Genomic DNA, 27,635 nt, shown 5'->3' with positions numbered 1-27,635 from the left:
GACTGAATAAAAAAAAAACATAACCACGCTCACCCTGTCGATGTTCGTTGAGGTCCAGACTCTTGCGGTCTGGAGCAGGCCCGTCATGGGGACTGATCTGCAAGATGCGGGTCAACGTGCTAATCCAGTCCTCCATGTCCTGTTCGCTCTCCGCGGCCAGCACGAAGTACGTAACCTCGTTCATCTTCAGCTCAAAAGCATGTTTTCTCAGGCGGTTATTCTTTAAGGGGTGAAGAAAAGAATGGGAAACACCTTGTATATATATAGATGAATTCTTCATACTCATCTTTTGAAATTAAAGGTTACATGTAACTTAAACCATTTCAGTCTAAAGCCTACAATGTGTTTTTTGTTTTGTTTGTTTCTTTTAACCTACAAATTTCTCCTGTATTTAGTGTAGTAGTTTGCAGCAGTTTTGAGAGAACAAAGTGTGTGAATCCGTGTCTTCCCTGCATTACTTTGAATATATAGCTGTTTATGTCAGAGCCCCTGAAGTGTTAGAGCTGATATATCTTTATCTTGTGTGCACAAGATAATAACTTGTGGCATTATGTAACTGTCATTGCACAACACAAGTCATTCAAATGAATGGTTGTCAGAGCTGTAATTGTCGTGTGAGGAAGCCTGAATAATGGCTCTGGAGTTGCTCTGCATCTGTTTCACAAACAAGTGTGTACATCGTTGCCTTTAGGAGGCAGTCACGTGAGCGTGAGGAATAACGTCGTAGTCGTGTAGGTGAGTTGTTGCTGGTGCAGTAGCTTTCCTCTGTTGCGGAACCCATACAATTCATAGTGGAAAATATCTTTAACGTGGCGTTACAATCTATCAAGACTGTCCACTGCGTTTTTTGCCGGGGCTTTTTTCCGACGACTGATTGCTGCGCTACTCCTCTCAGCTCAAGCTAACGTTCAAGCAACAAGCATGCAGACAACTTGTAGCAGCAACTTGTAGTAGCAGCTTGTAGTGTGCTGTCAGCTTTTTGAAGGTCAGTTTGCGTTATATGTATACCTAAAATCCTTCACCGCTTTCTGTAAACCGTAGCTACACACTACCATTAATGAGCTCTAAGGTACATGGTGTTAATTTAATGAATACCACTAAACTCCTGCCTTTATGAGTCCACTGATGCTCACCTGTACTACACCTGTGCACGAGTCGAGGAAGATGCAACCTTTGGGTTCCTTGGAGATCTTTTCATCTTTGTAGAAGTTCATAATGTAAGAATTGTCCGTCAGCTGGGTGAGCTGGAAATACCTCCTCTTGAAAGACTGCAGATACAGAAATGCGTTTTAAATAAATAATTTATTTTTATTTCATCTGATTTGCACATAATGTCCCTGATGAACAAATCTGCTTTATAAATCATTGGTTAGCCTGAACTGTGATGAACTGAAGTCACAATTCAGATTAGGACACAATTGTGGAAAAGTTTTAAACAGTTTTAGGGTGAAAAAAGGGGAAGAACTTGGGGAAAAATTGAATGAAGATCGACGGTATGCAGGTGTAGAGAGGGAGGGTGGCAGATGTTTCCTCACCCGGACAGTGATGCTGTTGTTGACGGTGCTGTTGAAGTTCCCCTTGTACAGCCAGCCAGACCGAAACACACCAATTCCTCCCCCTCCACTCCCTCCTCCTCCCCCACCCCCGCCCCCGCCGCCTTTGGATGAGGACAGAGAGGTGGTGTCCTGTAAAGCAAACACAGTCAGTGATGGATGCATTGGCTCTCTATTTATGCGTCTGCCACCAAGCAGCAGATCAATAGAGATGGAGACTCTAGAACAACCGCCTCTCACACAAATTATGTTTATCAGCCTCATTCCACTGAGATGTGATGAAATAATCAATCTAACAAAGCATACTATAAAGGTAAAAGGGTGTAAAAAAGTAAAAATAACATCTACAATGTAACAAAGCACTTTAGAGGAGGCGGTCGTCACTGACCTCATCTTTATCCACATCTTCATAGTCAATCTCAAAAGAATGGGATGGCAGTTTCTCTGCTTTGTAGAGTTTTCTTTAAAGGAGGAGGGAGAGAACAAGGACATAATGACAAACTCGATAAACGATTACAGTGAAACACTGGATGAAAGAGAAAATGGATTTTGGGATTCAATTAATGCACTTAATAAATGACTGTAAGCGTCTGACTCTGCTCCGTCAGGAGTCGACAATAGGTAGACCTTGCTCGATCCCGCTCCACTGATTTCACAGGCGGACCCGTCTTTGTGTGCGAGCTACGGGATAAAATGTCTTTGTGTGTAAGCTGTGAAGTGCAGACAGCATGTCTGCAGTCTGTGGAGGACAACACCGGACCCGCCCCCCCTGCTATAAGTCACACAGCCGTTAAAGCTGACGAGGAAAATCTCTTGGTGGACTACTTTTAGAAAAACAGTGATTGTGGGGCTGGCCAGTGACAGGAATGCCACTACTGGCATACACAAATGAAAGCCTCTCCACTGAAATCACAGAACTGATGACTGCTATAGCTGTAATTCCCCCCCCACGAACGCTCAAGCCCACCTCAGTTCAGCTTGTTCCATTAATCTGAAAACCAACAGCTAGTTTACTAGTAAAGTAAACAAACAGTACAAAAGATGTGGTTCCCACATTTAATATGACAGGACCACTGAAATCTGTGGAATGAAACAGTGCTGGGTTTTAACTTGTGTTTGAGCCTCTTTTTATTTTGTAGTACATCCTTGATGTCACTTCAAAGGTCATGTGAACTGCCTGAAAGAATACAGTGGCACCCCCATGGGACAGAGGAGTGACATTCCTGTGGCTGCAGGACTGCTCTGAGCCAGTCTCGGTGGGAGCCACAAAACTCCGCTTGACTGACTGACAGCAGCCGGGTTTACTGTAAAATCAGAGAGCGATTCAAATTAATGTCTGACTGGAGGACTGACGTCCAAAAAAGGGAAAGAGGGAGAAGTGAAAGGTCATTATCGAGACCAAGATGGTGACCGGGGCTGAGTGAGGGAGAAGATAAAAAAGGGCGTTCCCCCCCAAGAGTAACAACGTGAAGTTATCCTTGCTGTTAGCAGCGACTTATAGGTTTATTTGTTCATGCAAGGGGAAAACAGTTTGTCAAGCTATGAAGTCAAACAAACCTAAATACCTAAATACAGCATATCACCACACAACATAAAAAAAAAATCAGAAAACAACATATTAATTATATAAGAATGTGTAAACAGCAAAGACATTACAATCTGTAGATTAGTATATTTATAATTTCATGTATAGCAGCATGACACGATGATTCTGTCATCAAGGCACTATATTATTGTGAACTTTTCAAAGTTTTCAAAGCCTAAAAGCTCCACCTGCCTAACTAATCACTTAGTTATTGAAATACTCCTGCAACAGCTGATATTAATGCAGCCCTATCGTAACTAAAATGACAGCATTCACAAGCGGCTAATCCTGTCTGCAACTGCCTTTATAAAACATCAACGAGGGATTTCCAGACACTAAAAATATTCACATTTACGCAAGCAATACTTCACTTCTACATAGTTTTACTTAGCTGCTTGTTTGGTATTCTTGATTTTTTTTTTTAAATGCTTATAGCTAGTTTCAGATTAGGGATGCCAGGGAATTTAAAATTAAAAATAAAAGTACAGATAACCATTGTTAAAAGTGTATTACCTTGGCAGCAGGCGGTAGTCTCCAGCATAATCATCATACTTGAACTGCACCACATTTAAGTCGGAGTTGTAATATTTGCAGGCCTGGAGAGGGGGATGACAGTTAAACATTAAAGCATGACTTGCATGTTGCGCTTTGAAAACAGCACTTGACCCAAGTGGTGCACAAATAAATACTAAGCAATGACTTTATTTAGCAATAAATAAAACAATAATAAGCAATAAAACATAAACAAAAAGGAAGAGGGATGAAAAATTGCAAATAAAAGAGGTATATTTGCACCAAATATACAGCTCAACTAGGACTAGAATAGACTTTGAGTTGTGCTTTATAGTGACTGACAATCTTGGTAGTGCTCATGTGGATTTGAATGCTGCCCCAAAGATGATAGTGTGCCACAAAAAAGCCCCCGTCATCCCTATTTTTGTGCCTGGATGTAGGAATGACCTGGCACGATTGGGTCATGCATCTCAGTATTCTGGATGGAGTGTGAGGATATAAAAGTTCAGACACGCATGGTGGCGCCATGCCGTGGAGACTCATAAAAACAAGTAATAAAATTTAAATGGGACCTAAAATGATCAGTTCAATGCATTTTACGATGCACGAATTCAGAAATTTGGAAGAAAAACTAGGAATTCTGAGAAGAACTTCTAAGAAAATCGCATTTACTTCCACAGAGCATTATTAATATGTAGCATTTGGAGTCTCTTTGCTTCTGGAAGATTGTGTGAGGTTTTTCAGTTGTGATAAAGTTAAGAGGTTGGTTTTTTTTAAAAAGATCATCTTCACAGTGAATATTGTGAAGTTTTCCTAACCCAACATAGCCACCATCACAGCAAGTTCTGTTTTAGCTTATTTTAGACAAGAGGATTCACTTCTTGAAGATCTGATGAACTTCCAGATGGGGTGTAGAAATAGGGAGCAACATCCACAAATAAAAAAAACAGAGCTCTCAATCCTATAATAACGGATTTATCATATATCCATCCATCCATTATCTATACCCGCTTTATCCTTTGCAGGGTCACGGGGGTCTGCTGGAGCCTATCCCAGCTCATTTCAGGTGAGAGGCAGGGGTTACACCCTGGACAGGTCACCAGTCCATCGCAGCCCTGCTCACCTTCAAAGATGCTGACCCAACAATTGTCTTTATATGATTTATCATATACGATATGTGAATTTCTGAGAGCTCATCCCCATCATCAGAAAAGGAAAAAAGAAAGTTTTGTACTAACCAATAAATGATAAAAAAAATATAAACAATAGAAAAATGATATAGCCTACTTATCTAATGTGTTCATAATGACAGGAAACAATTATTTAAAAATTGTTAAGGACTGAATTGGTAGTGTTTTTAATTTCAATATATAATTAACACTTCAAATTAAAGATTTTTTTTTTTTGGGGGGGGGGGGGTCGTATTTTAGACATTAAAGGGTTAATGCCAACACTTTTGGTCATTCGGGATGCTAATAATGGCATCTCTGGGAAAGGTGGAACTTGACCAGCTGAAATATATACAGATAATGTGCAATAAATAATTAAAATGAAACCTGCTATTGTGAATATTACTGCATTGATAACATGTGCAGTCTGGTGTGGATGCTGATTAGATTATTTGAATAATACATGCATCTCAATGGAAATGTTGTCCTCCTGAGTGTCTGCAAATAAAGATATCTTTACATCTCCTAAACTGGTTATCTGGTTGATACACGACTCTTGTGAACCGTGGAAGTCGCAGAGGATGCCCGGGTAGTTTCACATCCTGTCTGTTGAAGGCCGTCTCAAGTTTCTGTTCAATCCATCCCTATCCAAAGATATTGAGTTTTTGTTGATTTCACAAATAAGTGGAAGTCCCAAATTTTTACCAGATGCAACTATAGTCAGGAAAGAAAGTAAACACAAACGCACAAAGAGAGACGGACACGCTGGTCTCCAATGAACTGTGACAGTCTGGGGGGGTTTCCGCATACAGTACTCCGATAATTTTAACCAACTGAACCATTGAGCATGTGGCTGATTTGATCTGGAATAATCCCTTATATGGACAAACACCTGGTGTATTTTAGTGGCACGGTGAAACCACACCTCCATTATCAGGAACTACTATAATAAGAAAAGCCTAAACAGACAAACTACCACCAACTGAAACCTTTTCCACTTCACACCACAGAGGTTGCATTTGCAGGAAGTCCAGCAATCAAGAGGATTCACAAAGACACACTCACACCTTACCTGTCTGACCAGCAGACACTCAGACTGCAGTTCTGCCCCTTCAGGAACAGTTGAGATGAGAGTCCGTCTCTCCTGAGGCACCGTGGAAACCTGGAGGGATGAATGAGGCGGAGGAGGGTTGATTACAGGGGAAAAAATGTGGTCTGAACATGACACAAGTCTGCATGAAAAGCCATTCATTTTTCTTTTTTTGAAGCCTTTTCAAAATACTTCCACCTACCATACAGTTGCACAAGTTTAAATTATGTCAATCTGTTATTTCATTACTTTATTGTAAATATTAAGTATTACATTCATTATCTATTTATCTATCGCTCGATCGACCAATACATAGAGGATTTATGAGATGCCGTTATTGTTAAGGCTGTCATCTTTTACAGGAATGTGTTTTAGAAGTTTCACCCCGCCCAACAGTGTTTGGGGAACTCCAAATATTGTTCGGGTCTTCCCGGATCCTTTTGCTGTCACTCCCTTCAGGTTCACATTTAGTAAACTACTGACATTAAGGAGGAGAAAAGCTGAATAAAAAAGTGATGAAACAATGTGAGACTGATCACAGAATGTAGATAAAATATGGATGCCGCCACCAACCCCATCACGTAAAGACAATGAGAAAGTACCTGCAAGTGCGAGGAGTGTCGCTTATGAATCCCACCTTAATATATTTTCCTTACAAGCCATTTTAGTGTCATTAATCAGACTGACCTCTTAGTTTACGTCTTCTTAGCTGTGTGCTTGAGATCTATGAATATAATGTAATGTTTAAGTGTATCTTTTGCTTTAAAGGAGACCTATTATGGCATTTAATGTATATTTTAAACAGGCCTTGAATGTCTTAAAAACAATCAAAAGCTTATTTATTCTACATACAGTAAATCAGAAATTCAAACTCTGGGCCATGTCTCTATTTTTACCGCTTCTAACCTTCACTATGAGGGATTCTGAGGGGCGGGGAGGCTATGATAATGAGGCTCTGTGCTGATTGACTGCCTGAAAGACGTGTAGCAGGGGAGGCACAAAGCCTCGCTCCGGGCAGAAGAGCAGCGGCTGCGTACACCAGGGTTTCCGTTGTCCGGTAATTGCTGGACTTTGTCCGGTAAAATATGCCGAAGTCCGGTATTTTATAATCTCTCCGGTCAAAATGTCCGGTGAAAATACTCACTGGTGCTGCGGGCATATGATTTATTTTTAACGTCAATAAATTCATATAGCCTATGTGACCGGAATTTCAAACATTTGTCCGGTAAATTGAAACCCTGCCGGTCACATTGTCCGGTGCCAATTTTTTCTAGCGGAAACACTGGCGTACACTATTAAAGCGTGTCCCATGCGATGCTAGCGAACTTCAGTGACAAAATCAATTCCATTGCTTTATTTTCTATTGTCTGTCTGTTCTGACTGTCCTAACTGGCTGCGAGTTTAACGGTTTCAGTGTGGACAGAGAGCGTCCGATGTCACGCAGCTCGACGCGATAGTCGGACGCTGGGATCTTAAGCCTGAATTACGGTTCTGCGTTAAATCGAGGTGTACCCTACGCCGTAGGCTCTGCGTTGGTGTAACGCGGAACCATAAATCAGCCTTTATGCGATGCAAAACCTAATTTCTACTGTCCCTCGTTGTTCAAACAGCCCGAGGTGAAGTGGTTAGCACACACTATTCACCGCTTCAGAACAATGGCGGATGCTCCGGCCGGAGGAGTTAGTTGTGGGCGTGGTTTCAGCAGCGGAGGAGACCGAGGCGTGGTTTGCATTTTGGTGACGTAACGAAAATGCGCAAATCTGAACGGCTCGTAGAAGCCACATGACACTGGACGGCTCATCCGGGCGGCTGTACAGACACTGCAGAATTTGGATGCTTTCCTCCTTCTCTGAGTTGTCAGGCTGAGGGGAGACCACTTTATATATGTTAAAGCAAGAAAAAAACGTGTTTTTCATAATAGGTCCCCTTTAAAAAGGTATGCATTTTCCCCATGTAAGTCTAAGGTACTTGGATATGGATTCCAGATCTGTCACTTGTGCTTCAAAATCACCAGGGCAATTGAGGGTTTGAGCAGCCGTGATGCATTCTGGGAGTTTGTTCCACAGGTGAGGAGCATAAAAGCTGAACATGTGGCCCTGGTGACCTGAGAGCTTTGGTTGGTTCATAATGGACCAGGAGATCAGAGATGTATTTCAGTCTGAGACCTTTTAGAGATTTATACCAACAGCAGGATTTTAAAATCTATTACCGTATGTGACAGACAGGAAGCCAGTGGAAAGATGTAAAAATTGGAGTTATATAGTCCACTCTCCTGGTCTTAGTGAGGACTCGGGCAGCAGCGTTCTGAACTAACTGCAGCTGTTTGATAGATTTTTTAGGGAGACCCGTGAGAACAGCGTTACAGTAGTCCGGTCTACTGAAGATAAAAATATCGGCAAGTTTTTCTAACATCAGTCCTTTAATCCTCAATATGTTCTTTCGGCTGACTTTACTACTGTCTTAATGTGGCTGTTAAAATTCAGGTCTGAGTCCAGAACCACTCCCTGATTTCTGGTTTGACTATTAGTTTTTAGGTTCATTGCTTGAAGCTGAGGGCTGACTTTTAACCTTTCTTCCTTAGCTCCAAACATTATTATTTATACAGCACTGCATTTCAATAAGACCAAGACTGAAACGTTGCTGATACCCGTATTGGAGTGGATGTCATTAAGGACCTTTACTAGAGCTGTGTCGGTGTTATGGCCGTAAACAGAGCAGACTTTAGACTCAGGAGGTTATACAACTGTTGAAAAACAGCCTTTTCTATGATTTTACTAAGAAATGGGAAGGTTTGATACAGGCCTTAAGCTGTTCATGAGTGACCTGTCTAGACTATTCTTTTTTTTAATAGTGGCTTAATGACGGCATTTTAAGGCACTGAGAAAAGATACCTGAAAGCAGGAATGTATTTATAATCTCGAGAAGATTTGAGGAAATACAATGTGCATGACTTTCAAAAGGCAAAGTATCAAGGCAGCAAGTGGTGAAACTCAGGCGACGTATAATTTTATCCAGGTTCTTATGGGTATCTTTCAAAAGTGTGTCATGGTTTCTCTACGTAGGAGTACTGACAGTATGTCCAATTTTCTGAATTTTGTCCATAAAGAAAGAAGCAAACTTGCATAGAAGTACAAAGTCTACCCACTCAGGGGGACTTGTTAGCCTGTCAACAGCAGTGAACAAAAGGCATGTGATTAACTCCAAAAGGAGATACAATAAAAGCCTGACTCCGGACTGACTGGGCAGAAATACAAAATCAACACATTCTCCATCATCACCAATCATCCGAAAATATCTTAGGGATGACTGATGTCCTTCCCCGAGGAGCATTTAAGAATGGTTTCTGGAGGTTTATGGTAGCCCAGCATCAACCTCATTTTTTAATCTTATTCTATTTTAATTTAATTTTGTTGTAAAGGATCCAGCGACTTGCAGCGTACACGAATCATTATCACTGTGAGCGTAGCAGCACACCGTTATGCTCAGATTTTCTTGCCCTAAACATCCAATGAAAATTTGGATTTGGTATTTTAATGCAATGCTCATTTATTTCTTCTTGAAATAGAATCTGCTGACTCAAAGATCATAACAGGGGCTCGGTTTCTCTGCATGTATTTAAAGCCTAAAGGCCTCACCTACAAATCATGCAACTTTAATCATAAGAAGTGCATTTTTTGTGATCCATGAAACAGAAAATCAATTCCATCTTTGATGAACAACCACATGTACAGTAAAACGCTGAGATTTATCTCCATGTCACTGCTCATGTAGAAAGCCAGTAAAAATAAGTCAGCGTAAACATACAGATGTTGACTGAGAAGCTGAGAAGTCGGCTGGCCACAGCTGTGTCCACCAGTTAGCTGGCAAAGAGGCACACTAGTAAAAGCTTTTCGTTCATGACTAATCTGGAAAGCCACTTTCACTTTTAAGTAAAGAGACTGCTGATCAAAAAAAAAAAATGGAGGACAGTGTTCTGTAGCCAGAACCAGCAGGCTCCTGCATTAAAGCTTCAGCTTTTTGGTCCACAAGCAAATGAAGACCACAAACAGCCAATTAGGTTGTTGTAATGTGCATTATGTGCATGTGCAGCAAAGCATTAACACAGTAATGAAGGCACTAATGAACAAAGAGCTGAAGGGAGCCACAGAGAATAAGATACTGACTGTAATGAAATGCCTGTAATGCACCCTATACACGATTAGAGTGAATGAATGATCGGTTTCCGTGATGTATTTGAAGGCAAGCCATAATGCCTTTTAAACTTAACTGTATCATGTTGGACTTCACAGCTGATACTTTGGTGTTATTACTGTACACAACTAAACAGAATGGTGAAAATGCTTGGTAGCTTCCCATGGTTAGTAATCAAATCACTGTATTCAAAGGAGATTTAAATTCTTGGAAGAGATCCAACTCAGGTCAGCCGGCATAAACCTGCTGCTGGTGTACGTTATGCTGTTGAGACATGTGCATGCATGTTAATAGACTTTTTGCAAAATTATTTTTTACCCTTGAAAAAATTCAAGAAAAGGTCAAAACTTTAATGAACATCTAGCTTAAAGGATCTGGGCTTGGGTGTCTGGCATACACCACGACTGCTTTTAAACACAAATCCCAATCAAATGTGCCAGTTTGCAACACAGTGGAAGTGAGAAAATGGAACCATTCAGACTCTTTTACGTACTTCTGAAATAAAGCTGTCTGCTTCTTATACTCATTTATACAAGCCTGGATACTTCAGAACCTCAAGCCTCTTCAACAAAATTTCCCCTTGGGGATGAATAAAGTCATCTATCCATCCATCTATCTATTTTATGCTCAGTTGAAGGTGGATGGGTACTACTCTCAGCTGTCTGTTGCATCATCAATTATATATCCAAGTTTCTCACAAGAGCTGCAGGACTTCCCGACCAACTGATGACCCGCATTAAACTGGGCGTAAGACACGTAAGACACGTCCAGCTCTCTCTCCCACTGCCACTTGAACAATGGTGATCATTGATGCCAAAGAATGTTTTTTCTCTTTTTTAAGATTTAAATGTATCATTTGTTATCGTTGGCAGATGTCTCTTTAGTAGTGTTCCATATAATCAATCATAGATGACTGCATCCTGTACCGTGCCACTAATTTCCCAAGATATTTCATCCTCGACATGACCTGATGCCAATTCTTTTATTTTTTTTGTCATTTCAGTTTCCTCCAGTTTTCGTCATGATTGCATTAATTACTAAAGCATCATATTTTCATACATGGATGCTTACCGAGAAATCATTGTCGGGGAACAGTAACAAGTCTCTAGAAGGGTCCTCCTTCAGGTCAGCCCCCAGCTCAGAGATGACAGCTTCATAGTCAAGGGGATCGATCACCTTCGGCTTTTCTTGCTGCAAACAGACACACAAAAGGCTTCATCAATACTTGCTTGTGTTTACATGCTGAAGCTCCATACAGAAATATAATGTTACACATTAAGATATAATATAATGCAGTGGGTTACAGTACAATATGATGCAGTGCAGTATCATAGAATTGGATACAATATAATATGTTGTAATACAAAATCCTACAAAACAAGATAAAAGATGGGATATAAATTTATGATTCATTGACTGGAACACAATAAGATGTCAGCCAATGTAGTACAGTACAATTAAATATCAGAGTGTCAAATATTTAGCCTCTTACACAAGAGTGATTTCTGAGATTCCAACTCTAAAATGCCCCGACTAATTTAAAATGAGTATATCTTAGCAAAAACACTCTGCACTCAAATAGATTTGGTATCAAAACAAAGGTACCACATATGTGAGATGAAAGCAGAAGTGCAAAACTAAGTATATTGTATATTATCAAGGCCACAGTAAGTCACAGTAAGGCCAAGCCACAGTAAATGAAGATGGAAAACAGTTAAATAAAGAGCCATATCTGCATCTGACAAAACATTTCAGTTTCACAAAGTATGAGAGCCAAAGATCGAAAAAGATTATGATTGGTCACAGAGACTTGAGATTTCATGAATCTAGTGAATCTAGACTCTTTCACTGGAAAATGATTTATGCTGGCAGAACACAGAAGAAGAGACTGAGTTGAATTCAGAGTTGATTAGAGAAAATGAAGATGCCTTTTTTGTTGTACTTGAACCACTAGCTCTGAGTTTTTGTCTCAAGAGTTGTCATCTTTATAGTGTTATATTCTGTGGTGTTTTAGCTTTAAACCAATAACATGACACTGTTTGCAGAATCTGCCAGCTGGTTGCTGGTTTTCTGTGGCATGCCACATTCTCATAATTTTACTACACATTTACTTAGCTGCTTGGTGCTGGTTAAAAATGGCTTGAACGTTTTCCGAGTCATCTGCCCCCAACTCAAGGAACACATGTAGTAAACAGGTTAAAACTACATTATTTATTGAATTGAATTAAAAATGTATTTCGAATATGAAACAGTAGTGAATACAAAACAAAATAATAATAATCAATAATAAATAAATGTAAATAAGAAAACAAATAAACACAAATATAAATAAAAACATGCAGCCATCATAATTAACATGCTCTAAAATTAGTAGGAAGAAGTAAATCCTAACCCCCTATTCATTATAATCAAAATGAATTTAATTTCTATACAAAAAATAGAAGATATATATATATCACACACACACACACACACACACACACACACACACACACACACACACACACACACAATGGCATATATTTATACTTAGGTACCTGTCATCATATTTTGTTATATGAATGATCTGGTAAAAAAGTTTGAAATATATATATATATATATCTTACTTTGCCAATAAAATACTTTTTTTACATTCCTAAAACTTGGATGTCACCGAAAAGTGTTTTTTAGGCATCAAAATCCCCACATCAAGTTATTTTTTAAATGTATACATCATATTTCTAAGGTGTAAGCATGCAGTCTTAAAGATGGAATTAGTCACAGTCCACTTTTCATAACCAACAAGTAACTTTGCCATTTACCAAAAATGGAAACGGGACATTTCCTGTGTTTGCTATGACATCAATGGGACCTAAATAAAGGTTTTGGAGGAAGTACAACTAAAGCAATGCTTTCGCACAACATGCTGAACAACCAAGTTTGTGTATTAAAGGTGACAAATGATTAAAAAAATGTTTAAGTGGTATTTTTGCTAAATTATATCACATATATTTCATCAATATAGGCTACTGCATCAACACCTTTTTCCACACACATTATATATTATAAACAGCCACATTAGATAAAACATCTAAATTTTATCTCGTCTCAAAGATTCAAAATCATCTTGAATTATAAAGATCAATACGTGAATCAGTCAGAAACTAATAATTACATTCCAACTTATGATAGATGACAGCATTCAATTATTTCTGACTGTCAGAGTTTAGCAACAGAGCAGAGAGCAGCAATCGAAAAGCAAAGGGTGTGCAGGTTGTGGTCAGGAACAGAGGAAATTCAGATAACTAGTTCACATGTACAGTGACGTTAGCTCTTATACACCACAGCTAACACTTTGAACAAGCATTGCTATACACGGCCAAAACTGAGCTGATTTTAACTGTCTCAGTGCCACTCTAAACACAGCTAATAGTTTTAGCCTTTCCTCTTATAAAGGTGTAAAACATTTCACCACACTTAAACACTTAACACTTTTCACTTATACAGTTGCGCAAGTGAGAGTTGTAGTTTACATTGACCCCCCCATCATTTCTGTTCAATTCGGGATTGGTGTTCACTGATAAAACCAGCTCTGAAAAGATTATTAGCTGATTTACCCTTTGAAAATGTAAAAATAAATTTAAAAAATCCAGATAATTTGGTGACATACTGTATAATAAACCAAAAAACGAATTAAATAATTTAAAAAAGCTACCGAACAGACTAACCAATAATGGAGTAATTGTTTTAGCCCTAACTATGAACACTATTTAAAATTTGCTTTACTGCTAACCCCTAATGAAAATGTGCATGACATTTGATCAAATAAGAAAGCATAGGTGCTTTTTATCTGAAGAACGGGACTCTCCTCTCACTCATGTGACAGAGTAAATATTTCAGAAGACACCCTGGCTTTCCCCTCATGAGATGACATAAATGACATAAATGACTCACTGTAATGTAGCTTTAGCTCACAAAGACATGCAGCACTGATATATATGCAACAGTCAAATGAAAAATATGATTTAATCTTGCTCTTCTTGTAAATGTCAGGCTAGACCAACTGTAACAAGGACGTACTTCAAATAAGAGGAAATAAAGTGCACCCTAATCCTCATGAAGGCTGTAATTTTATGAAATAACTATCAATACCACAAATGTTAGACCAATATAAAAAAATGTGTAAATCACGTTGTAAACAGTAACCAAGAGCAAATGTGAGTCACTCTTGGACTTTTAACATCCATTTAGTACCAATTGAAGGTAAAGCACAACACAATAAACAGAAAAAAACATCAAATACATACAATACTGAGCCGGTTGAAATCCGATCGCACCCGTTTGCTCTTAATCTTCCTCCTGAAGGTTATTTTGCTCCTGAAGCTCATTGCCAGATGAATTGACAGCACCAGTTACAGTATTATCCTTAAAACGTTATCAAATGCAGCATCTAAAACACGCATTGCGGGCATGTGCTCTTTCAGAAGCAGAACTAGCTCTCTGTATGAGTTTCTGTTGTCACACGTGGAAGTAGAGGAAGTTGTTGAGTGACTGTCCAACACACACGGCAACCACACACACACAGACACACACATACACTGCACAAGTGTCCATGCAGAAAAAGAAAAAAAAATGTTAAACCTCTCCGGCGTCAAAATGTCACAAATTCTTTGACTTAATTTTTAGACAATTCAGCAAGAAAGTCTAATGTAACATCTTCAACTCTGACACTTTCATAACAAAACATAAATCAATTAAACCCCATTTTACCAGCAGAATATGGCACAATGGCACAATAACAGCATCTTATCTTCTTTTCTCTGAGTTTAGCTCAATATCAACTGAATGTTCACCAGGCAAGCCCAGAAACCATCAACTTCCTGTTCTAAAGCCATAGCTTACAGTAGATCCGTGCATGACTGTATGTCTGCCAACTAATGTACACATAAAAACATGCATAAATACTGACAATTTTCAAAATAAAAAATATAGACTGGTTGAATACTACATGAAACTAATGACATAAGATACAGCTGCCAATATATTATCAAGCAGACAGCCACATTTGTCTGTTTGTCTGCACACACAAACACACACTTCCCCAGACTGAGGCTCAGAGGAGAACAGAGATCCATGCAAGGGGAAACTACTTTTGATGATACAACAAACTCCTATGTCATGTTAAACCACCACATTAGGCTCCCTGCCAATATGGGTGTGGGAGGTAGGGAAGCACCGATCCAACATGATCTTGATAATGATACTGATGCCTGTGATTTGTGTATGCGTCAACACTCCATAACTGGACAAATATCACTGCTGGATTAATGTGGTGTATACATTTCGAATTGATAAGTCAAAATCAAACAAAATAACACAGTTATACTGTAGATGCAATGAACTGTTATTCATTTATTACAAAAAAATAAACAACTAGCAGAAGCATTGACATTACAAATATAATATCATTTAAAAGGTATTGTGACATCATTTTTAACATGCTTTTAACACTATTAAAAGTCTTGGCCAACATCCCTCAAATGTGTCTAAAAGAGTGTAACAAGAAAAACTTCACTCTAGTACTCCATTCCTGGCTTTTTATTAGTGTTTTTTTGCGCCGTGAAAAACGCTTCCATTTCCCCCTTTCCTGTCAATCATTGCTCCGCTCCTCCTCCCAACCTCCTCCTCCTCCAGCCATACGCTCACAGCGGCGTCGGAGAGTTAAGCCGGGAGCGACAGGCGAAACATGCACGGAAAAGCAGCACGGCGAACCACAGCAAACAATCATAAAAATAAAGGCATGCAAGCAGCAGTCCCCTTATCTTAAGTCCAGTCAGTGGCCGCGGGTCTTCTTAGCAGTTTTCCTCCGGTGATTAGAACAAAAGAGGCTCTAAACAGCTCCGTGTTAAGCCTGATTTATGGTTCCGCGTTAAATCGACGCAGAGCCTACGCCGTAGGGTTCAGCGTACGGTGCGCCTCGCCGCGTAACCCTACGCCGTAGGCTCTGCGTCGGTGTAACGCGGAACCATAAATCAGCCTTTATGGTGCGCTGGAGAGGAGAGGAGGCAGGGAGCTGGGTGGACGGGGCGGTGATTTAGCGGGTTTATACGTAACGACCCGCCACCAAACCAGATGCGCCGTGCATAGTTATGCGGAAAATCCCAGAAAGCACACAATACACTGAATGTTAAAAGTTCATTGTTTTTTGGGTGTAATTGATGTCAAGACACCCAACAAAACACAAAAAATCAAGAAAAATTAGTTTTTCATGTCACAATACCTTTAAGAAAAATAAAATAAAATCTAAATAAAACCTCAGTTACAAAGAAGTTAGTCTGGATGTCGTGAGTGTAGGTATGGCAGTTCAGCACCAGATCTCTTCTCCTCTGAAACCATGCAGTTATGATGGATACAGAAGCATCAACCAGCATTGTATTGCTGAAACATGCAAGGCCTTCCCTGAAAGAGACATTATCTAGATGCACATGTTGCTCTAAAACTTTTTGTGTACTTTCCAGCATTGATGGGGCATTTCCAGATGTGTAAGGCATCCGTTCCATTCTAATGCAATGCCATCAGAGATGGAGGCTTTTGAATAAAGCACTGAGAACAGGCTGGGTGGTCCCAATACCTCTATAATCTGCTGGACACGGCTTGCGTGGTTTCCAACAAGAATTTCTAATTTTGAACCATCTGACTGCAGAATAGTTTTCAATTTTCCCTCAGAGTATTTTAAATAAGCTTTGGCCCAGAAAAGACGTTGGCATTTCTGGATTGTGTTCACATATGGCTGCCTTTTTGCACAATAAAGCTGTGAGCTGAATTTGTGGATTGGCCTGCAAACTGTGTTCACAGGCAATGATCCCTGGAAGCGTTCTTAAGCCCATGCAGTGATTGCCAATGGAGACTCATGTCCGTTTCTACTGCAGCACCAGCCAAGGGTCCGAAGCTCACCAACATCCAGTTTTGACCTTCAGCTTTGTGCATTGCACACAGAGAGTCTCTTAATCATTCGATGAAATAATACACTGTAGATGAAATGTACGTTGAGGAATATTTTCCTGAAATGGTTCCATGATTTTTTTAATGTATTTTGTTGCATATTGGTGAGCCTCTGCCAATCTTTACATCTGAGAGACTGCCTCTCTGAAGCGTTCCTTCCATACCCCCCTTTTTGTGTGGTCACTACAAGTCTCAAAGTCTCATACCATTGAGTCTGCAAGACTTGGGCACACAGGATTGATGTTACATCACAATCCAAGGGCAATTGAAAAATGAATAAATAATATGTGACCACATACCTACACTATATATGTGGAAAAGTACCCCTGATACTGTAAAAGAAGATATTTTGCATAAATGGCCTCTCTGAAACAAATAGTTTTTAACAAGGCTCTTAAAAGTGGAACTGCACACAATTACAATCTTCTTTTTTTTTTAAACATTTTACTTTAATTTATAAAATAGGTTAAAACCAAGACTTGAGTTGCAATTTACTGCAGACAATCAACATAAACTTTTTACACACCACACCACATTTTACATTATGTGTAAGACAGATACAGATAAGATATAAATGTATAAAATGCAAAGAGTTTGCATCCTGTTATGCTGTGATTGTATAAATAAGTAGAGATGACATGACTTATAATTGTTAAACTTAATTTGAATAAGTGTGAACACAAGCGATATCATTGTCATAAACAAAACACTTGTCATGGAACTTTACAGTGTAATCGGTTGTGTCTGGGGGTGAAGACTGTTTGAGATGTCTTCTGACAGGACTAAGGCAACATCATTTATCATAAACTGGCCATAAAAATGCCAACGAAGAGCCGTCATAAAACTTAGGGAAGCAAATTTAGTTTAATATGTTACAATACAGTAAACATTTACTTGGATCTGACATTACAAGATAGATTGAACTGATTTTAACTATAAGCATAAATGTTTCCCTTGAAAAGAAAAACATTTTTTTTTAGAAATATACAGTATTTTAGCATTTGAACTCACTGCGAAATTAAAGAAAGAAAAGAAAAACACAATCCTATTTATTTCAGTTTGAAAATGTCAGCGTGCGAGCTGCTCATATTTGCATGATGCTGCCATGTTACAGGACCTACTCAGAGCACAATTATCCAACTTCCCTATGTTTATCTTCGCTCATGATCTCTACCCAAAGTCAACTTCAATCATGCATATGCTTTACCTCAGAAATGAGAAGTTGAAACTCCTGCTCCTGATTTTTTTTTTTCATCAGCTGATTCTCATCAACAGTTATGTAGCCGACTTAACCAAAAGAAGAGCTGAGTTAATGCTATGCTTTACTGTGCATAATGTGGTATATATGGAAGCATAACTTCCAACTCACGCTTTTCCATTTCCCTATTTGTATTTCAGTACACAAGTATAGTTGCAAATGCATTTCTGTTTCAAACATTGGTTAAGGAAAACAAAATAAATTAGCCCACATCAGCAAATATTTAAAAATGTAATGGAAAAAGGGAGACGAGTGAACCAACACTGAGACCCGGGGTTTACCAAGCTGATCTCGGACAGAGCATTCCTGAAGTTATATTTGGTGATTTACAAATATCCTGGCTTTTGTTACTTCTTTGCTATTTCTAAAACTTAAGCTCAATACAGGAGGTACGACAAGACTATGCCCTAAAGAGGAACTGGTACCAAACATCAGTATCCAGATTTGACATTCAAGTCTTTTTTGTGGCTGAGTGAGTTTTGCTTAGTGTGTTGTTGTGAGCTCTCATCCTAGGTACTGTATGCTCTAACATATTAAATGAATGCTCCTAAAAGGGTTCCTGAATGTAATCTATGTCTAAATCTACATTTGCAGCATGGCTACATGGCAGCTTGATGCTGTAGGTGAGGTCTTAAATCTAAAAATACTCCCGATGGAGGAAAGTGATGGAGTGGGGTCAAGCGCCTCACTGTATCCTTTAGCTGCTGTTAAAGAAAGAAAGTAACATCTGAAAAGTGAGTAACACTGCCTTTCTGTGGTAGTATGACTAATAAAGGGTTAAGACCCTGGGAAATTGCATCAAGTTGTGAAACAAAAGACTGCAATATGTTTCATGACTCGTGCTCATTAGAAGTGAAACTAAAAAAAAAGTTAATAAAAAGTGAAAAAAGAACCACAAAGCTCTGAACCATTTATGTTTTCTTAAACTGACTGTTGTACTGAGTGTTTGATGTTTGTGAATGAACCACTGAATCGTAATCACCCTGTCCGTGATGCAGTCCTCCAACTTCTGAGGCAGTGAGATCTTCTCTGGCTCCTTCAGTTCCCTCTCCTTTGATTATCTCTCTGTCTCTACTCTTCTTCCTTGTTTTAATGCGGTTAAAAACATCCTTCAGTCCCCAGCCCCTTCGTTTCTCCCTCCCTGACTCTCAGCAGGAGTAAGGAAGAGGGTGTTGATGTTGGTAAACTACAGCCACAAATAGAAGAGCAGACTATTGGATCCCATAATGACTGCACTCCAACATAACTATGAACAAGGGAGTCTGCTCTAAATTAGCCAGAAGAATAAATAAAGGATTGAAGATGAGTTGAGAAATCATTAAGGCGGACAACCCTTAAAAGACAAAGACAGAGTGAAATGAGACGTCTCACATCTGCGCATATACAGGCTTGTCATTTTCAAGCACAGATTTAAGAGCTTCTTATCCTGTTGAGGCAAACGTGACGAAAGTGCGTCAAAAAGAGAGGGGGAGTGGGAGTGTGGGGGAAGAAAAATGGTGTCAGAGACTGATTTGAAGTAAAGAGAGGGAGATAGGAGGGGACAGAGGCAGCTGCTGAGACAGCAGAGAGAAGTAAAGCCCAGACACAAGCCATCTGCTTTACATCATCAGAGCAATACCGGCTCTGGTCGAGATACTGTGAGACTAATGGGGATTTATACTTCTAAGAGAGGTCACTCCTCTGATGAACAGCGCTCGCTTCTTTTGGGGGCCTTTTGATAGTCTGAGTTAGTGTTGATGCCAATTAACTCTTTTCTCTCTCTCTCTCTCTTTTCAAAAACACACACTACATCTGTTTCCCTCTGAGCACACTGGTTCCACACTGAAATAAATACTTCTGAAATAATTTTGCTGTTATGGCAAATCATTTCGACCATACTCAATTGATCAAAGATACTAAGAAAATTAAAGTGTTCAAAACGAGAAACCAAAAGCAATGCTCGTTTTAAAAAGTAGTGCGACACTTCCAGTAAAACACTGTATAGAGTGCATCAAGCTTAAGCAACAACATGCAAAGAAAATCCTCATGAAACATCCACTTCCAGAGAATTAAAGGAGATTGTAGAACGCTAATTTAATTATTAGCCTTGATTTATACACAAAGATCCTTTCTGCACTTCCTTGTCTTTATCAGGTGACAATAAACGGTATATGTGCTCCAGCACTGTTTAATTGTCCGGAGTTTTCCAGTTTTCAAGAGGGGAGGCAGCCGCCTGAGCTGCAATCAGAAGAAACATGCATGTAGAGCCACGTTTAACCCAATATAAGCACGTTTTTGAAGAAAAATACATTCAGACTGCTTTTACTTTCTCATTTGGTAATAGCAGGTCTCTGGCATTTCAGAAAAGCAATCTCAGGCAATATTTGGCACATTATGAAAATAAAATAGATAAAAGGAAGTATCAAATTATTGAACAATTAAAATCCTATATTAACCAAATGTCCTGAAGCTTTTAGACCTTCAAAATGCATCCAATGCTTTTCTCCTCTCCAACTCCTTCTTTCTCCAACTTTTTCTAACCATGCCACTGGGATCAAATGAAAAAAAATAATCTTTGTAGTATTTCTTTTAACTGTCACGATTTATATGACTTAATGTCCATTTTGTACTATTTTCTCAGTCTTTGTAGTATGTCGTAATTGAATCTAAGCTCAAAGGGATAAGTAAAACATTACGTTCTGTCCTTGTTTACATGTTACAAAAGGTCCCCAGCACTACACCCTCAAAAAGGGCTCTCATGCAGTTTTCTGCCTGCTGTGCTAGAGATCCAAGATTAAAATACTTCTACATGGCTCTGGGCATGTAGAAGCATCAAATCTAGTTATGCCGAGTACATTTCTCCATCTTTTCCCCATTCATTCAGATTATTTTTCTTTCTTCTTCTTCCATAGCAAGTCGCGAGCAATTTCACAGAACAATCGCAGACAACATTCTGTTCCAATCCCCACTCCACCCTTTTTTCTTTTATTTTCTTTAACCAACAACGTGACACAACTGATGGTCTTCGACCATGAACCTGCAGCAACCTGCTACTTATTCTGTGTTGTAAATGATAGAGCTAGATGAAAACATTTAAAATCACAAGATTTTATTCCAAAATTTAAATTGCAACTGTGCTGAACTAGGTTAGTTGTTGGAAATGATGAATGCCCCACTGTGATGAGGAAATGCTTCATTCTAAAAGGGGCCACAAAATGCTGAGTTGGTGCACTACTTTCCAGCAATACCTGGCCTGAATAAGTTGTGCAAGTGAAAAAAAAGTGTGCAAGTTAACATGACTGTACAGGGTGTCTTAACTTCTGTTTCCCACACAGGCCAGGAAATGACCTCTAGGAGACAAGGTTTAAGCAAGTGGAAAAAAATTAGGCTACACTTTTACTTTTCCATACAGGTTGACAGAAACCAGGATCTTTCCTGGAATATTAATGACAGAAAAAAAATGCCAAGCATAGTCAATAGAAACACCAAAAGGCTGACTGGTATGCAGTGCTGTTCTCGAAAGAAATGGTCAAGTGTACTTTCATGTAAGTAATTCGTCTGTGTCCTAAAAACTGTCCTCTCTTTCATGCAGTGATTTATTCATTAATTCACTTATTCGCTCAAAGAAACAGCTCTAACCCTCCATATTAATAATGGCTCTGTTTAAACAGCTATTTTTATCATCTCCTCTGCAGACCATATGCAAAGAAAGATGATTTTTTTTTCCCACAGAAACTAGATTCCTCACGTCAGACACCCCCACCCCTCCAAACTCTCCTCCCTCCACTTCCGTTCTTCTGCACATCAGCTGTGAGTGCAAACAAGCAGGCCCAAACCACCAATCATATATCAATTTCCCCAACTAAGATGCAGCAGAAAAGAGAAAGTTGGACAGAGAAAGTGAGCAGAGGCTAATTCGTCAAACTGGAATAAACATTCAGCTTTGGGCCCCAAAAAGCCCCTTTTCAAAGCAGTTTAACTTGCATATATATACAAACTAAGTCATGAAAACATGGAAAATATGATGCCACTTATCACAGGATTACTTCACGTCAATATAATGTAGCCCCAGCGTCCTATCTACAAGCGCATTCAGCAAGTAACTTAGAGCTGTAGGCGTGCTGGTTACCATTATAATGATGGTCACAGGTGAGTTGGTAGTGGTGTAACCCTCTAATGTAGGTGTTGCAGCTTCCACGGACATCTGGTCCTGTCGTGAACACATGTGACCACAGTCGGCTCCACCCACAGAGCGTAGAAGCAGGACCACGCTGGCCGAGCAACCCATTCTCCTCTGCTGCAGTCTCCCAGTCCAGCCTTGTCGTGTCCAGCAGTGCAGAGCTCGTCCTAGTCTATCAGAGCTGAGTCCAGGGAAGCCCCTGGTCCAGCCAGAGGTTGTATGCTCTCTTCTAGCCCAATGCAGAAACTAATTTTCAATCCGACCATGCCTCACCCTTCCCTCCATCTGCTCTACCAGCCCTGCGCTGCCAGATTTTTCAGTTTTTCCCAAACTGTTCTGCTCCAGGCTCCAGCTCCTAATGTTAATGCTGCTGAGCTGACACACTGGCAGCCCTAAATGTCTCTCTCCCTTCCTTTCTTTTTTTCCCCCTCTCTCTCTCTCTCTCTCTCTCTCTCCAACACACACACACAGACTGCAGCTGTGTGTGGTTCAACCCAGCCCAACTCATTCAACAAATCACACTCTGCCATAGCTGTCAGCTGACCAGAACCAGACATGCACACACAATCTCAGCATCATTTTTTCTGATTTTCATAATGCTGCTTGCTCTCTCTCTCTCTCCCTCTCTCTCTCTGGCTCCATTTGTCTCCCAATCACATAAATCCTTTCATCTGTTCATGCCGGAGTTCTGTTGGCTGCATTTGTGCCCTTGCCATTTCTGCACCAAAGACCTGCTCAAGGCCTCTCAGTGCAGATTCCGCAAATCGTGGCTGATTGGGAAAAATAAACAACTGCTATTATGAAGAAGTAGTATAGTAATTTTTGTGTATTTTTAATCTGTACGTTTGCACAGCACTCTGCCAGATATGAGGTTGGAAGAGTGTGAGGCGCAGAGGAGAGCACGGGCCTATTGAATGGAAAGTGGATGGAAATTGGAGTGTGGGTGGCTTTACAGATGAAGCGGTGCATGCGTTGTTTTAGAAGTAACATCTAAAACCCCTCCCCAACTTTGGTTCGGCACATTAACAGGCATTAGCACGTCGACATTCTCCACGTATAAAATTCCATTCTATCGCTTTTGATGTTGCCGAGTACCAGCAAGATTCACTTTCACCACTCCAATTTTTCGTCAGGTCACCACAACATCTGGTCTTGTTTTATTCTTCATGTTTCAGTTTTAAGTGGGACTGAACTAAAAAAGAAAGAAAAAAGAAGCATTCCCAGAAGAAAATGGTTCTCATATGTTGTACGGTAATTCAAAATTCTTGTCATCATAAAATCCTCTATGTTCTCTTTGCCAGTTGTGTTTGTTGGGCCGGAATCAGAGCAAAATGTAGATTGGATGCAACAGCGTGTGCAGACAAATTTTGCTGACTTGATTTTGGTTAAATACCCTCTGCGTTTTTCAACAAAGCCCTCCAACCTTAACATGTATTTATGTAAAGTGACTGTGACTGTATGTCTGTGTTAAGAAGAAGGAGAGGTGGATCTGAGCTGCAGGGACGAAGTGCAACCAGTTCAGAGGTTGAGACACCTGTCACTCAATCAGAAAATACTTCCCCTCTAAGCAATAACAAACTTTTAAATACCCAAGACACATTGAACTATATCTCAGACACTTATTAAGTATTATATTCACAGCTACGCTGATGACACACAGCTGTACATTGCCATGTCTCCTGAAGACACACAGCCAACTGGCAATTGCATAGTTTTAGTTATTGGTCCCAAGGCTAAGAGAATGAAACATTTGTCAAAATGACATGCACCAAACTGATCAAGTAAAAAACCTGGGCGTCATTCTTGACTGAGCTCAGTTTTATTCCACATGTTAAGCAAGTGTTTAATACAGGTATTTTATCATCTTACAAATATATTCAGAGTCCGCTGGTTTCTCTCTCAGGCCAACACAAAGATGCTAATGCATTCTTTAATCTCAAATCGCATAGATTACTGCAATGCCTTGCTTTCTGATCTTCTCCAAAAAAAACATTTCACACCTTCAGCTTCTTCAGAACTCGGCTGCTCGTGTTCGCGAGGACCGGAAAGCGAGCTCACATTACACCGGTTTTAAAAATCACAGCTTTGGCTCCCTGTGTCTTTCAGGATCGATTTTAAAAGGTACTTCTTATGGTTTTAAAAGTCTTAATGGTCTTGACCTTTCTTACCTGATTGATCTGCTTTAACCATACAAACCTTCACGGACCCTCAGGTCCTCTGGCACCAGCCTTCTTTAAATTCCCATGGTGAGACTGCTTTCAAATACTATCTCCCATATTTATGGAACAGCCTACTGGAGAACCTGAGCGCTGCGGAGAATGTGAACGTTTTTGAAAAACAGGCTCAAGAGCAATCTTTTTAATCTGGCCATTAACCAATGTCCTCATTGTTTTAATCCTGTTTTAGACTTTACATCTTAGATTTTCTGCTCAGCCCTGTTTTTTAGCACATTTTACATTATTCATTGGCGATATCTTATCTTCTAATTCTATTACAATTCATTATTATTATATTGTTTATTTTTATATATTTATTTATTTTTACTTATTTTTATTGTCACATTTTTCTCACATTTTACATTTTAACTCCAGTGTCCCCTCATTGGACCACCCTACCATTCAGTCTGCTGTAGCACACCTGTTCTCTCACGGGTTCTTCGGTGCCCAGCAATGTTTTCCATGTTATCTATTTTAATCTTTGATTGTGTTTTATCATCAACAGGGATTAGGGTTGGTGGGGAAGGGGGGTGGGTGGATGGATGGTTAGGATTGATTTAGTTTTAATGTTAAGCACTTTATGCTGCATTTTATTCTAAGAAAAGTACTATACAAGTTAAGTAAATTTTGAGGAAAGAAAATTATGTCATTGATTTCCATAGAACCATCTTTAATCTCCATCCATCCTTAATGTGTGACTTCACTTCTTTGGGAGCACATGACATAAAAGTCATTAAAAAAAAAGAAAAACAAAATGAGCAAACCAAGAGTCAGACATTTCTTCAGCTACATTTAGCCTAGAGTTAACATCATTATATTACGAAATCATATGGGAAAATATTTCACACATTTTTAAAATGATGCTTAATGATTCAACTGGAAATATGTACTAAAAAAAAAAGGTCATCAGCAGTTTTTACACATTTGCACACACATTCCTGCAAAGAGAAAGAAGTAACCATAGTGATGCCAGGTCACGATTAAGGTCATTAGTGTACGTGTCAGCCTGGCGGAAAATCCAACCCACCACCCACATCCATGTTCCCCATTATAATACGTTACATTGCTAAATATACACAGCACACACACAGAGATACAAAGAGAGACAGACTAAAACATACACATGCAGAACTGCAGTCCCACGCAGGGTACAAATATTAACATGCCTCACTCAGTAGGAGACGACAATGTCCAGTGCATCATATAAAGGGGGGAAAAAAAGAGAAACATTAAATCGTGCCCACCTTCAACCCCTCCTCACCACCTCTCTGCTTCCAGATAATCTGCCTCTCACTAAAGGCTACTCAGTGCAACATGTCTTACAGCAGCAGCTATTAAACACAGAAACCACAGAGATGGGCTTTGTTTGTGTGCCAGGCTCCCACAATGGTCCTGTCATGCAAATATGCCCACACAAACATGCCCTCTATGCTTGCCAGCAAAGTCCCCATGTTACACAGATATCCTGATATCATACACTCATTCACTGCCTTCACGCCATTTCCAGATATATGCAGATTATTGCACACGCTGTTTCCTATAAAAAAAAAAAACTTGCAAATTTGAAATTATTCTCCAAATGAAGCTAACCAAATTTAAAAGTAAGTGCAAAAGTTATTACAAAGATTTAGTTTGACATTTTAATATATCACTTAAGGGCCAGATTAGAAAAAACTTAAAGTTAAAGTAACATAAAGAAACAAGATTAAGGTCCAATTCTGATATACTTTGAGGAAAGATGACTGAGACACTTTAAAATAATAAGAAAAATCATGAACCCTTTATTAATCTGGATGCAAGTGCGATAATGAATAGTAAAATTTAGTCTAATTTCCTCTTCTTCAAAAGTTTCGGAAGACAATTGGTGATATATTCTTAATGATGTGATCATCAAAAAACATTAAAGTATTAGCCTCCCATTAGACTATTATACTCCTTACATGGGTGTTAGTTTTAATGGACAAACTTAAGATAAGAAATAACAGGAATCATTTCAGTCGCATATTTCCTTTCAGAAGGAAGACTTGTTTCATTCAGTGCTTTACTTACAAAAACTCAGTAAATCTCTATGGGACTACAGTCATTCAGTTACAGAATTCAGTCATTTGATTTGATGTAGAAACCTTTAGTCGTTGGGGAATTTAGAAAGAAGAGTAATACATGTGCACGATGACGGGACTCTTTACATCAAGACAGCTCTTTCAGATTCATAGCTTCATGACATTCATCATACATCTACTGCTGTCAATCTGCGGACCATTCTACTATGTAGAAGTCATTTATGCACTGAGTTATTATGAGACTCTGCAAATCACTATTCAGGTACTATTTCAAAGCTAAAAATGAGAGTTGTTGCTGAAGACTGTCATTTGAGATTACAGAACCAGTGACCAGATGGTCTGTTATGGCTACATGTACAACTATACATGTTTTCTTTTCTCTCTGACTACTTAGTAAGAATGTCGAACGTATCATTATTTAATACTTAAGTCAGTCTCACAGATCTTTTATTAACTGCCCTCTCTGTGGTTACAGTGAAAGGGAGGTTGGACACCAAGTCTATGAATGGGAAGAAAGACATCCTGCAATTGCTGTGGGTGATGTGGAATATAAGTGTCAGGTAAGAGGGGAGATAAATAGGCTGTCTATTTCCGTTTGGAATAGCTGTATGCACTTGATTGTACCGGGAATTTACGTGCCACTGAAAACAGTTTTTATAAATATAGATACTGAATGATCAATAAACCTTATCCCATGGGAGAAGCATGTCTGTTTCCATTACCCCCACTGCGCAAAACCTAAATATTGCAATGAAAACCCTGTAAAAGAAATGCCTCTAATTCAAAAAAACTGCCAAATATCACAAAAACCGTTTTAGGCTTTCATGAGGGGGATTTTAGATGTGTAATCATGTGTATA

General features: G+C 39.3%; 1 protein-coding gene across 9 annotated transcripts in view; it reads right to left on the bottom strand.

Moving 5' to 3' along the window:
* Window positions 1-27,635, bottom strand: part of dock10 (dedicator of cytokinesis 10) — a 73,075-nt gene that overhangs the window by 27,929 nt on the left and 17,511 nt on the right. For 7 of the 9 annotated variants that reach the window (XM_061719361.1, XM_061719366.1, XM_061719368.1 and 4 more), the window contains exons 1-8: window positions 22,450-22,841; window positions 11,173-11,292; window positions 5,893-5,982; window positions 3,652-3,734; window positions 1,942-2,014; window positions 1,536-1,685; window positions 1,134-1,268; window positions 34-220 (exon numbers count right to left, since the gene is read on the bottom strand). In XM_061719361.1, the coding sequence (XP_061575345.1) occupies window positions 34-220; window positions 1,134-1,268; window positions 1,536-1,685; window positions 1,942-2,014; window positions 3,652-3,734; window positions 5,893-5,982; window positions 11,173-11,292; window positions 22,450-22,608 (997 nt within the window). In that variant the 5' untranslated portion in view covers window positions 22,609-22,841. Of the gene's footprint in view, window positions 1-33; window positions 221-1,133; window positions 1,269-1,535; window positions 1,686-1,941; window positions 2,015-3,651; window positions 3,735-5,892; window positions 5,983-11,172; window positions 11,293-14,388; window positions 14,552-22,449; window positions 22,842-27,635 lie in introns of those variants that run through there. The other 2 variants (XM_061719364.1, XM_061719363.1) reach the window with 2 other exon arrangements.

Source organism: Cololabis saira, chromosome 4 (genome assembly GCF_033807715.1).
Source record: "Cololabis saira isolate AMF1-May2022 chromosome 4, fColSai1.1, whole genome shotgun sequence".
Lineage (NCBI taxonomy): Eukaryota > Metazoa > Chordata > Actinopteri > Beloniformes > Belonidae > Cololabis > Cololabis saira.
This window is presented reverse-complemented; position numbering and strand designations above follow the sequence as displayed.